The 12,820-nt window shown below is 35.5% G+C and overlaps 2 protein-coding genes across 2 annotated transcripts; both read right to left on the bottom strand.

Annotated features, from left to right (window-relative positions):
• Window positions 1-471: 471 nt before the first annotated feature.
• LOC147544622 (uncharacterized) lies at window positions 472-3,416 on the bottom strand. The gene is made up of 4 exons (XM_086637264.1): window positions 3,338-3,416; window positions 3,131-3,236; window positions 2,396-2,527; window positions 472-1,771 (listed from the first exon to the last, which is right to left on the bottom strand). The coding sequence occupies exons 1-4, from the start codon at window positions 3,393-3,395 to the stop codon at window positions 1,648-1,650; spliced, it is 420 nt and encodes a 139-aa protein (XP_086493390.1). The 5' UTR covers window positions 3,396-3,416; the 3' UTR covers window positions 472-1,647.
• Window positions 3,417-8,756: 5,340 nt separating this feature from the next.
• Window positions 8,757-12,531, bottom strand: LOC147544621 (serine carboxypeptidase-like 40). The gene is made up of 8 exons (XM_086637262.1): window positions 12,119-12,531; window positions 11,442-11,546; window positions 11,046-11,314; window positions 10,684-10,950; window positions 10,427-10,551; window positions 9,807-9,902; window positions 9,184-9,289; window positions 8,757-9,081 (listed from the first exon to the last, which is right to left on the bottom strand). The coding sequence occupies exons 1-8, from the start codon at window positions 12,441-12,443 to the stop codon at window positions 8,902-8,904; spliced, it is 1,473 nt and encodes a 490-aa protein (XP_086493388.1). The 5' UTR covers window positions 12,444-12,531; the 3' UTR covers window positions 8,757-8,901.
• Between the last annotated feature and the right edge of the window lie 289 nt (window positions 12,532-12,820).

Raw genomic sequence — 12,820 nt, 5'->3', positions numbered from 1 at the left:
GCAAAATCTGCCCTTTACGGATATCGAACTTGCACCAAAATTGAATTAACTTCAAACTTACTTCAACACCAATTTAACTCTCAAAACATCCATGAATCCCTTTCCCATTATAAATAATCTATCTGTCATTATTATATACTCCAAGCGCAAAAAAGATTTGTCATTGTGGATGCGCTTTCTTTCTTGATAATATGAACCTTAAAATCCACAGTTGAATACTATAATATTTGTAACTAGAGTTGCAACCATTGAATATTATTGAAAAACATTAAAAAAAAAAAAACTTCGATAGTAAACCTTGACTAAACTTATTGAGAAATATGAACTAAGCTAATTAAAAAATTAGAAAAAAAATAACTATGATTCCGGTGGACGGTAGTAATAGAAGTGGCTACCGCCGCCGGTTGAGCGGAAGCTAAATAAGATCGAAACTCTACTTGTTGGAGTCTTTTAAGTTCAGATACCATGAAAGATTTAGGTTTTGGTTAAGGAAAACCGTATACCTCCACATTTATTTATAATAGAACAATACTACAATAGATGGAAAAATAAAGAGAAATAACATAACTATGGAAACGACCCAAATCCTTAGTGTATCCAATCCTTTTATATCTTCGAGATATTCATAAGAAGATTTCCCTTGATTTTTATATTACCCTTATTACCGCCTACTCGAATATCTATGCTCGCAATGAGTAGAACTCGACACTCGGCATATACACCGATTCTGATACATTTGACATTTTGCTTCTTCTTTCCATACCTGTTTCATGTATATTGAACTTTAGACTAATTCTTAAATGCAAATCATTTAAATCATTCCTCTATCATTTGACTAGCTAGGTATGTCGGGTGTCTTGTGCCTCTCACCTCAAAAGCTAGCCCAAGGGATGACGCTCCTAACAATGTCAAATATTCTCTCCAATACCGTACTCATTTTCACCAATATTCCTGCAACTTCACTGAATGGACCCTAAGTATCAAGTCGACAACAACCCATTTACCGTCAACAATCTTCGTGATTTCCATACCGAAGATCGGGAGCTTTACTCTCTGTTGATGTTTGTTCTACTTAGGAACCCATTCGACTGCCTCAATATTATGGCACTAGGGTTTGCCTTGGAAGAAATAGGGTTCCCCAATATTGTTATGAGGATGAAGTTTCTCACCAACATGTTCATTAATAAGTTGGCAGATGAAGCTATTTTCATTATGAACTTCATAACTTCCCAACAACCACCCACATTTACTAGTGAACTCCCAAAGACTTCAATTGTTTGAATCATCCAAATTTTATTTTGAAGTTTTTATATAAAATCGAATTGCTTTGTTAAGTGGGTTGACTTGGAATATTAATAGTGTTTGTTTCCTCAAGCATTTGGAGATATTTCACAGAGAGCATTAGTAGAACTTAAGAGGAAGAACATTGGTGAATCATCTAGTAGGTGACCTTTGAATCCAGATGCGCAACCGTTTGTCCCTAGGGTTAATCAAGCTACCGCTGTAGAACGATCTTTATTTCTTAACTTTTCACGCAGTTACCATATTAGTGAAGAAGAAATAATCGAATTTTTTACCAGAATGTGGGGCGATTGAGTGGAGTCTCTACAAATGCAGATAGTTACTTCTGATAAACAACCAATGTTTTCACACTTGGCGGTACGAAATTTTCGACTGTTCCCTTGGTTCTTGGAGGAAAAGAGATGGTGCAGTATAAAGCCAATGCGGAAAACCTGAGGATTCGACGTCATGTACCGAAATGGGGCTATCCCTACCGCCACCCCAAGCACGAACAACAGCCTGAGAGTATTAGTACGGTTCATTCAACACAATGAAGTAAGTACCAGATGTGGTATCATCTAAGTAAAAGTGTCTATCAATACTACTAGGATTAGTAGTATTGGCTTTTAAGTGTTTTTTGGTAAAAGATATTGGTATGAAAGTTTCATTACATTTCATTCAACCAATCTAAAACAATTCTTCAAAAAAAAAAAGACAATGTCAAATATTATCCCAACAATCTCTCTCTCATATATACCGATTTTTTACTTGGATAGACTATTGGGATCAAATCTCTTTTATTCTAGGTTCTAATACCAGTGTTGGGTGATCCCGAGCCATTTTCATCCTAAAAAGTTAGCTCAAGAGGTGAGGCTTTCCTCCTCACTTGCTAACTGAGACCTACCCCTTTCTCAACTAATGTGGGATTGCCCAACAATATCAATTTTGAGATTTATATCACTACAAACTCAATTAAGACTATTACTTTTGATCGTAATTGTCTTAATCAAAACTATCAAATTTTAGGTCACGAAAGTTGAAACTCTAGTCTATAATAGTTGGAGGAAGAATCTTTGGAGGAAGAATCTGTTATAGAAAGAGATAGAAGTCTTACCGGGTATGGTTGATTCCATTAATGTATCGATCACTGTCATCGTACAAACGAGTCTTCCAGTAATCAACATCGCCACTAAACTCCGCAATGGTGGTTAAGTCCTTAATAGGCTCATCTACCTCAACGGTAAACCTGTTTGATCAACGAAGTAAAATTAAACTACATTTTCAAACAAGAAAAAAACAAGAAGTAGAAGTAATTAATCATAACAGAACAATGACTATTTGATATCGAAGAGACAGCAATGAAGTAAAAACTTGATACTTCCCTTGGTACCTCTAAATTATCAATGTCGTGCACCAAAATCACTTATAAACTAAGCAGTTCAAAGTGACGCAGGGATTGGCTCGAGATTGGTCAATGGAAGATGCCGATCTCAACCACATCCAGACTGAACTTCAACCGCGTTTCACTAACTGTTGGGTCTGCTCGTGTATGTGTTTAGATTCTAGTCTACCAATTCAAATTTAACCGTAACTATTAAAAGTCTCTAACATAACAACTATCTCGAGGTTTGGGCGTGAGACGACTCAGGCTACCCTTATCCCTATGGAATAGTGGAGTTACTGCGGTGGACCGGATGATCCCTACTATTGATCCATCTTGCTTTTAGGATACAAAATGACTAGTTAAACTTGATATATATTGATCCATCAACATGATCGAATTATTCACAAGACTGTTAGGGTTATAAACAACATATAGTACTAGATATTAGTATTCTCATTTTTATACCTGCATTCCTCCGTCCTCAAAACAGGCTTGGCAGTTGCTTTCTCATGCCACACATTCCTAGATTGTTTCACCCCACTAACATCACTGCAGCCATGACTTTTCAATTCTATAAAAAAAAACCGTGAAAGAAATTTTAAATCCAAATATAAATTAGAGGATAAAATTCATTCAAAGGAAAATAGTATGGACAAAATCAGAGAAACTTACCATCATTTTCGAGCCCCTTGACCTGCTCATTGTGTATCTCAAACGCCAAATCTAACATTTCAGATAAAAAATTTCTCAGGATGACAGAGAAAGTGTCTATGGTGTTTTTTTATATAGACCTAAAGCCCATAGTTTTCTTTCAAAACCGCGGCGATGAACCCCTAGTTTTAGAAAAACCATGGTTTTCAAGAAAATACTTTTACCGTCTGACGTGGATCCTAAGCAATAAGTCTAAAAAATCTCGCGTGACCCCCAAGCAATAAGTTTAAAAAATATCCCCAAATCCTTCCTATTCAAGGATCTTACGTAATGAAAAATCTTTCATTTATTATTTTTTGGTAAAATGTAAACTTCTCATACCATTCTAATTTTCTTATACCCAGAAAAAGAAGTTAATAAGATGTGATGATAAAACAAATTTCTTTTTTTTCGTAAGGGACGTGGATATTCCTCATTTTGTGAAAGAGACATGGCATTTTGATTAATTAAGAGTAGGGCCATGAATGTTAACTATCAGTTAACTTCAACTAACAACCGTGGGTGAATTTGTTAAATACAAGAGAATTACTTATAATCTCTTAAAGGCTATGCCAGGTATTGTTGAGGGTTCCTTAATCATTATCAACTTTTTGTCACGCCAAAAGATATGTTGGGAACTGAAGTCCAGTTCTCCATTCGCATGTTATACGATTACAAATTATTAAATAGTAATTAAAATAACTATTACGGAAAAACTAAACATCTCAAAAATTAGGTCGTTAGTGCTTTGACTTTAATCTCATGCTGAATGTTTACATTGTGCCTTATATTTAGACTCCAGATATGTTCAATTAAATGTTCTATAAAATTAAGGAAAGTCCGCACGTTCATAAATCTGAATGTAGTGTAAAATAACCCTAAAATTTTTAAGAGGTAACAATTCTTCGTCCATGTGAAAATTAATTAAGAATGGGTAATCATTCATACCTAATTAACAACTCGACAAAACAAATCAAGCAATGCATTCCCTACCTACTCGGACAGTTTTTTTTATTATCAGCCACTAACCAAGAACTTGGGCCTTAGCGTTTACAGATGCAATGTACTTGGTATATCCCAGGTGACCTAGCTAAGATCTCGCTGTCTCTTATAGATGACCCAAAAATCATATGCCAACCCAGTTTTTATGTTGTAAACTGGCTATCCTCCATGAATCTTTATTTGTGCGGGAGATTTGCTGTTTGGACCCCCTTTCCTATAATTGACTTGCTGTTTGGACTCCCTTTTTCCAGTTGCACTTTGGACTCCCTTTTGACGGAATATTCTAAGAATATTCTGTCTATAAAGTTATACTTAACAAAATTCCGACTTTACCCTTACATAATCAATATTGCAATTTGGACTGCTTAATTTATTTAACTCATGTAAGTGGTCCAAAGAAAATTTCTTTAATGCCTCACTTTCTCTCTCTAAACTTGGGGTTCAATTAAGTCTGATAAACCATCTCATTCTCATTACACTTGTTTTCAAAGTTCACCATGGGAGATACATTCACAGTTCCCACGTTTGATCTTCATCATATCGGTTCATACCTCATGGTTAATGTTCACCCAAAATTTTATGTTCATACTCTGAGTTACAATGGCCACATTCCTTACATTCTCCTATAAATACAGAAACAACGTGATCTCCTTGTTCAACTTCTGTTAATCCTTCACCAACACTCTCAAGAATCATAAACAACCCATCAAGTTCTGGAAAAAAAAAATATCAGAATTAGGATCAGATTTTGGTTATTTTCCTATAATGAACTATGGGTTTTGATGATTTAATTTTTTACCCTCCTGCTTCATGGGGGTTGACCCTCTAAAATTGAGAAGAGTTGGTTGTTTTGTTAACATGAGATTTATAAGACCACTGATCACAGAAAAAAATAACTAATTCAATTACTGATCATCTCTTTCTCTATCTCTAGAAAAGAAATAAAAACCTTGGCTTCCCAGAGTAAACATGTGTGTGACAAAGTGAGGTGAAGAGGATCTTCATCCGAACCTCCATCAGAAGTGGCTTCTCTTCTTCCCATGTAACAACAACTACCCCACCAAAAGATAACCTAAATCCATGATTTGTTTGTTGGTATTCAATTTTCAATTCTAGTGAGAGAAACAAAGAAAGAGTGGGTTATGTCAGTAGAGGGCAAAATAGTATTTATTTGTCTCATGTAGTTTTGAAATGTTATATTTAACAAAAAGGGAGTCCAAAGTGCAAGTGCAACACTGGAAAAAGGAAGTCCAAACAACAAGTTAATTATAAGAAAGGGGGACCAAACAGCAAATCTCCCTATTTGTGCTGGTTGATAGTAATCCTCCACTGTGACATCCACAAGGAGTGCCGAGGGAACTCATCTATTCTTGCTCATTTATTTGCAGGATCCAACTCAACCCCTTGTACTCTTTGTTCCAAAGTTTAATGAACTTAGTGCCTAACCAAGACATTTCATGCAGAACACTTTCCACAAACATCAAAGTGTTTGAGTCATTCCTCGCACGGTAATACATAAACGTAAAATAACTAACTAAGTTCATTTGCAAGTACCGTGCCATTCATCAGTGACAATTTAGATAGTTTTTCCATAAATCAAAGACACAGAAGCAACTCAGACATCAAAAAGTAAAACTAATAACCAAAATATCTTCAAATTGTAAAACGATTAACATCAAACTCTATGAAGTATCATCGCCCCACACTCATAATCCTCTTAATAAACTCAATTGAGAAAAATGTGGAGAGAAAAAAGTGCATGTATCCCCAGTAATCTTCGTCCTACAGGATATCATTAGGTCTGCAAAATCAAAATCAAATCCAAGACATATCATCTTAAAATTTGAGTAAATTAGCATAAACGAAAGCAAGTAAACCAGAGTTAATTAACACAAACAAAATTAATTTCTATAAAAACTCAACCGTTAACAAGTTACATTATTTTAAACACCAAATAGGCAGAAAAAAGCAAAACTATTAATTTAGATCAGTACTTGAATCAATCGAAGATGAAATTCCATAATCAACTTCTCAAAATCACGAAATCTAAAAATTCCAAAAAGGAATAATTTTAGCTGCGTAAAGAAAGAGAGAGAGAAATATCAGCTAGTCTAAAAAACTATTTATTTGCAAACCTATAAAGCAATAATTTCAGCAGTTTCGTGATGAAAAAAAAAACATAAAATGATGATTCAGTCATTGCTGAAATATGATTTTGGATAGTGATTTATCTGTTTGAGCAAGAAAATAATTAGACAAAGGAAGATCAAGAAAAAATTAGAGAAGAAGATGAAAATTTGATACATAATAGCAACGGAGGATTACCATCCGTTTGAGCAAGAAAATAATTAAGGAGAGTAAGGGCAAGAAATAAATTAGAGAGAAAAAGATGGAAATTTTAGAGAGGTAAATCAGATAGGAAGATGAAAAGTAATTTCAGGGAGATTGAAGGGGAGAGCTAGCACTACAAAAATACGGAGTTTTTGTGACGTCCAGAAGCCTAACGCTTCGTTCTGATATCACGATTGACCGTTGACGTAGAAAGAGTGTTATTGCTGTCAAAAAGAAAACGATAACCCTCACAAAGAGGTTATATTAATGACGGCTCGAGGCCGTCATAAGGAAGTTATGGTGGCGCGAGTACAAGTCTTTGGCGCCAAATTGGTTGTGACGGCTTATTTGGTATTAGGCCGTCACAAGTTGGTTTTATTTTTTTTAAATAGAGAAAAACTGAAAAAACTCCGTTGCAATTTGGAGCTTTTAGTACTATATTTTTAGCCATTGTTGTTCCTGCAAGTCGTCCATTCATCAAAAACCATTACGAGAAATCACACACGATCATGGAACCGAAATTCCATTCATATAAATAATAAAATTCGTTGATAGACAACATAAGTTCATATAACATGCATTTCAGTTCTCATAACATGCATTAATATGCTTCCGGATCAATCAAAATTTTGAACTCTTGTAACGCCCCAAGCCTTAGCAGTTATTGATATTGTTCCCGCTTTGACCACCTCACACAGGTACGGGGTTTTGTTCTTGGCGAAGGCACCACGAGCCCACCCAAAAGGCCTCGGTACTTACTAAGCTGTAGTGTACACCTATAGCCCAGTCTCTAGACACTCTTGCGAGAAATGTGACACTATTACAATCCCCCGCCCTCAGCGAAGAGTCGTCCTCGGTTCTGATACCACTTTGTAACACCCCAAGCCTTAGCGGTTATCGATATTGTCCCCGCTTTGACCACCTCACACAGCTACGAGGTTTTGTTCTTGGCGAATGCAGCACGAGCACACCCAAAAGGCCTCGGTACTTGCTAAGCTTGAACGTACACCTATAGCCTAGTCTCTGGACACCTATAGCACAGTCTCGGTGTCACTGCATACTCTGATGGTCGGGTGAATCGTGTGTCCTCGCCCATACCGAGGCCTTTTAGGTGGGGTCGTGGTGCCTTCGCCAAAAACAAAACCACGTACCTATGGAGGTGGTCAAAGCGGGGACAATATCGACAACTGCTAAGGCTTAGGGAGTTACAACCCTTGTCCTCACTAGCTTAACACACTTCCCTTTCTCGTCTGCAAAATATGAAAACATCAAGATATATTAAGTGAGACGTCATAGCCTATCAATATATATATTGTATATCTTATAATAGACAATGCCCTAACTTGTGTCTTATTTCAATCTTAGGCTAAAGCAAACGAACAAACTGATAGTACAAAGCAGATTGTAAAAAGAAAGTTTAGGTGGCTGCTGCTTGTTCTAATCTTAATACACCAAAAAGTACATGCCAGAGTTTCGGGTTGCATAAATCAAATTGAATAAACTTACCATCCAGATGTCAAAAGAAGGTTTCTTCTTTTGATACCAAGTTCTTCTTTGATATTCTTTATTCTATTTATACATGTGGTTGGCACTTTTTAAATGTGTCAAGTGAAACAGCCTCAATGATTTTGAGGGTTTATGTTTACTGGCTTAGGAAGTTATAGCATATTACATCAGTAGCAATAGACATTGTGAACAATCGTTTGGAATTCGATCGATTTGCTATATGCATACCAGTTGCCATCATTCGGTCGATTTGGTTCATAGAAAACAAAAGAGTGTTGGATGGAGATAACAAGAAAGAGGAATCGATAGATAACATGGTGGTTCAAGTTAAGAGCTTGATTTATTACTCAACAACAAAAAGGAATTCGTTTAGAATCACAACTTTTAGTGACCTTGGTAGAATTTGGAATAACATGCTTAGGCTTTAAGCCTTGTGTAATATGCTTCTACTGATCTTGTAATGTTAGGTTTTGGCTTGCTTACTCATCAACCCATTCTTATTTTGCCTATTTACCAAGCAATTATATCTTTTCCGATAAAAACAGAGTAAAACTAAACACCATTAGAAAAGACTATCATTTCCGCCACATAAATCATTTTACATACAATAGCACTAATTTTAACCGATTATATTCAATATGACAATTACATAATACATTTATTCGTTACAATATATTAATTCATGGGAAGCTAATACAGTCTGTAGCTCAATTAACTGTCCCCATACCAAAGTCTCTAAAGTTCGGGACCGGGAGACTCTCATTTTTAAGGAAAGCACCAATCATTACCAACGCTTTTTCCGGTTGGGAAAGAGGAACCTCGTGTCCAGCCGCTCTCACTGTTGCAAATGTTAAATCATTTTCATATACTATGAAGAACCCACCCGTCTACAAGAACAAATAACAAATTAGATACACAAATGAATTATTATTAAAGACAAAATAATAACAAAAAGAAATAGTTAATTAGGATTAGCGAAATTATATTACCTCCTTGTTTGCACTCCACAGAGTCCATGGTGTAGTCTGTTTTAGATTAAGCTTATTTATAGCTTCTAAAGTTATAGTGTAGGGAACCTTGTAATCAAAATCACCACTGCATATATTGCAAAAATTTACCAAAAAAATCAGAATACAAAATTAAAAGCGAAAAAGAACTCAAAACATATTATGGTATGTCCACATTAATTATTTGTGTTATTTCCGATTTAGTTACATGGATAAGCTACAAATTTTGCATATTATTTTTTTCAATTTTCACACAGAATATGTACCGAGAAAACTAATATAAAATAAAAGAATAGATTGCTAAAGTATGTTTATGTTTAATGCCTTGAGAAAAAAAAAATGTTGATGGGTCATGAAATTTGTGTAAGTTTGTAAACTAATTTATGGGCGCGTGACTCCTGAAATACTACATGTTTTAATGTCTATTGCTCGAGCGCCAAAGAATCGACTATGTAGTTGGACTATGAGTTTTGGTGGGCTTGTGCAAGGAACGGTAACTTAGAAATTCCAATCTGATGATGATCTAAGACCAGAAGGATCTTCAAGACCTCAGATTTGAAATTTAATGATTCTAATATACATGCCATTGTTAATACTTTAACTACCTGTATACTAAGATTCTTGTCCCGGTTCGAAGGAGAGACTTGAGAACTGGTAAAATAGTAATCGGCCTATCCAACCAAATACCATCTCCCGCGTATCTATACAGAAAAATATCGATAAAATCATCAAAAGCCATACGTATGAAGTAAAACAAAAATGAGAAGGCAATTTTATATACACTTACTATTTTATCTACCACACTCACATCTCTTTTGACTTGAACCGAAAATACCTTATATATGAGTGTATATAACAAAAATGCTTTGCAGACCTCCAACAATGATTCAATGGAGCTCTTTAAACTAACATAGGGTCCGTCTAAGACAATCCATTCGCTAGAGATATCCTTTCCGGGTTTGTTAAGTTTACTTTTTCTTTGTTTTAAGCGAAGGAAAATGATCTAGCGAGGGAAATCCAGACAGATTTGGGGGAATTCCAAATCAAAGGGTCAAATTGTTTTGTCAACTTCTCTTTGATTTGGGACACAAATCAAACAACATCCCTGACCATTGATTTATAATTCCCTCTCAAATCTTCTAAAGTTTTCTCTGGCTCTATGGCTCTGTCCGGTAGGTCATTCGTTCTATTCCTTTTCGAAAAATAAATATATTGCTTCGGATACCTGTCGGCGCAGAAATCCCATTTAAGAGTTGAATCAGATGCAGTAGCATGAAGAGCCCGCCGAACTTCTGGTAGATTCATGTAGTAATTCAAATAGGTAATGTAGCACGGATCGGGAAACTCTATCTACATATACATGGAAAAACAAAAAAAAAATACGTTGAGCCCCACATCTAGCCGGTTGTTGTACTATGAGCAAGACCTAAAATGAAGTCTATATAATTGCAAGACTCTATCTTAAGGAAAAAAGAATAATACCGAAGTCTGCATAGGGGTTTGAGTAATATTTTCGGTTTTGCACAAACGGTCATAAACATTGTTCTGTTCCGTGCCTCTAATTGTCATCATTCTCATGTCTTCACTCCCTATTGCATCATTGCATTCGTTACTAATACTTCCCGATTTAAAATCACAAATCTCAAGTATTTCTTGGTAACTTTCGTCTGGCATCAAACCACGCATCCAGATAAAATTTAGCAATCCATGCCCTCGTATAACTTCATCGTCTATTACAGGATTTCCAATCTATTTCAGAAACAAATATCTAGTAAGAAAATAATTAAAAAAAAATTAATTAATCGAATGGGTCGAAACCAATTTTCTTTGTTGGAGTTACTTACAGCAATTCCTTTGAGGTTGACAAAAGTGTTGTTATTTTTATGTCTATTAATAACCATAGCAAGTTGAGGCACATAATGACCAGCATAGCTTTCACCACTTAAATATAAATCTCTGTTTTTGTATTCAGGGAATCTTTCAAGCCAATTCAATATAAAAATGTAAGCATCTTGAGAAGTACTTTGATCTCCTGTTGTTTCATAATCATGTGTTCTATTGGAGTAGGAGAAACCCACACCAGCTGGTGACTCCAAGAATAAAACATTGGCAACTACATCCAAAATACACATATATACAAGTTATTAATCAAAGTTGAGATTTTAGGGTTAATGCACTTTGACCTAACAATAGAATCTTAATGTTAATACATATTATGTGTATACTTCATAATATATTACCTTTATTCCATGCGTAAGGATTTTGGGCGAGCGATTTACCATCACTTCTCACTCTAAAAGGTCCAAGTTCTCCCATAGCTCCAATTAATGAAGAACATCCAGGGCCTATACCAAAACGAATACCACATAGATTTGTAAGTTTGCATTTATAATATTTAGAACATCTCCAATGCAAAACTCAAAAAACATCAAGTCTAAATCGAGATTCTCTTTCTTATATGGTTAAATTGAGTGTCTCCCATTCAAATCCTTCTCCAATGCAACACACAAAAAATACTCAACTTGTTATGTATAAGGCACATCTAAGGGTGCTTAACTTTTGTGTTATATGCAGGTGATTCTATAAGCACTAGACTTTTCTAACAAGCATTGGTAAATCTTCATACATGAAGCCTTTTTGTAGCATAAAGATCTATTTATTGGTCCTATCATCTAGAACAACGTCAAAACAATCAATAATGCTAAACAACCTGAGAAAATGGGCCGACTTCAGGCCGAAAGCAAAGGTGGCTGGCTCCTATCGGATGGACCGTTCCCCTATTACCAGGGCGCGCCCAATAGGAGCCGACTACATCCTCTTTCGGCCCGTGGTAAGTCTATTTTTTCGGGCGGTTTAGCATTTATTTTGAACAATATCTCTCTATACATGTGTATATGTAATTATAAGGTTTGCATACCTCCATTAAACCAAATTATGAGAGGGGCTGAATCTTTGTTAGTACCATCAGCTTCAACAAAGTAATAAAATAATGATTTTCCAGCCTCTTTGTTAACTGTAACATAACCTCCATATTGATCAAAATTAACCTTATTTGGTTGACCAGATAACTCAATGATTTTATCCTTTTCCTTCAAGCCTGATTGGCTATAAAGTTGATTGGCATAAAAATTAGTTTGATTAGTTCCAGATATTCCTTCACTTGCATAAACATCTGTAATGAATACCAAGAAGAAGAGAAAATGAAGAAAGCTTTTGTATCCAAAAACACAACCTTTCTTCATCTTCTCCTTCTTCTTTTCTGTACTATTGCTTTTTATTCCAATTAAATTTCTCAATTAAATATAAAGAGCAATATACTAAATTTACTCTGTGTTGTTGTAGTTGTTAATTTCTCCAAATTTATATTTATCTGCCTAAACTTAAGTTTAACCATTCAAACTTATGTTATGAAGAGGCTGGCAGCCACCAGGAATGTATTGGAAAATTGCTTACTAATTAAACAACTTTTTTGTTCGAGTAAAACAAGTCCATGGAGTTCCATCGTAAACTCTCTCTGGTTTACTCATTAAAACCAAGATTTTGTTCGTAGTCGAAACGGAATAGTCCGACCCAGGGGCGGACCCAGGGGCGGACCCAGGATTTGGTTTTAGGTAGGGCT

Source organism: Eschscholzia californica, unplaced genomic scaffold (assembly GCF_041429995.1).
Source record: "Eschscholzia californica isolate CP2 unplaced genomic scaffold, dmEscCali1.0.p SCAF_4, whole genome shotgun sequence".
NCBI classification, from domain to species: Eukaryota; Viridiplantae; Streptophyta; class Magnoliopsida; order Ranunculales; family Papaveraceae; genus Eschscholzia; species Eschscholzia californica.
Note: the sequence above shows the minus strand (reverse complement) of the source record. Positions and strands in the feature narration are given on the sequence as shown.

Bases quoted from the DNA above. Each gene is read 5' to 3' on its own strand.
- LOC147544621 (XM_086637262.1), bottom strand. From the start codon at position 12,443: ATGAAGAAAGGTTGTGTTTTTGGATACAAAAGCTTTCTTCATTTTCTC. The intron at 11,547-12,118 runs GTATGCAAACCT...GTTTTGGTATAG, and splicing joins CATAATTTGGTTTAATGGAG to GCCCTGGATGTTCTTCATTA. The intron at 10,951-11,045 runs GTAAGTAACTCC...TTTCTGAAATAG, and splicing joins TCAACCTCAAAGGAATTGCT to ATTGGAAATCCTGTAATAGA.
- LOC147544622 (XM_086637264.1), bottom strand. From the start codon at position 3,395: ATGTTAGATTTGGCGTTTGAGATACACAATGAGCAGGTCAAGGGGCTC. The intron at 3,237-3,337 runs GTAAGTTTCTCT...TTTTTTTTATAG, and splicing joins CAAGGGGCTCGAAAATGATG to AATTGAAAAGTCATGGCTGC. The intron at 2,528-3,130 runs GTATAAAAATGA...TTGATCAAACAG, and splicing joins TTGAGGACGGAGGAATGCAG to GTTTACCGTTGAGGTAGATG.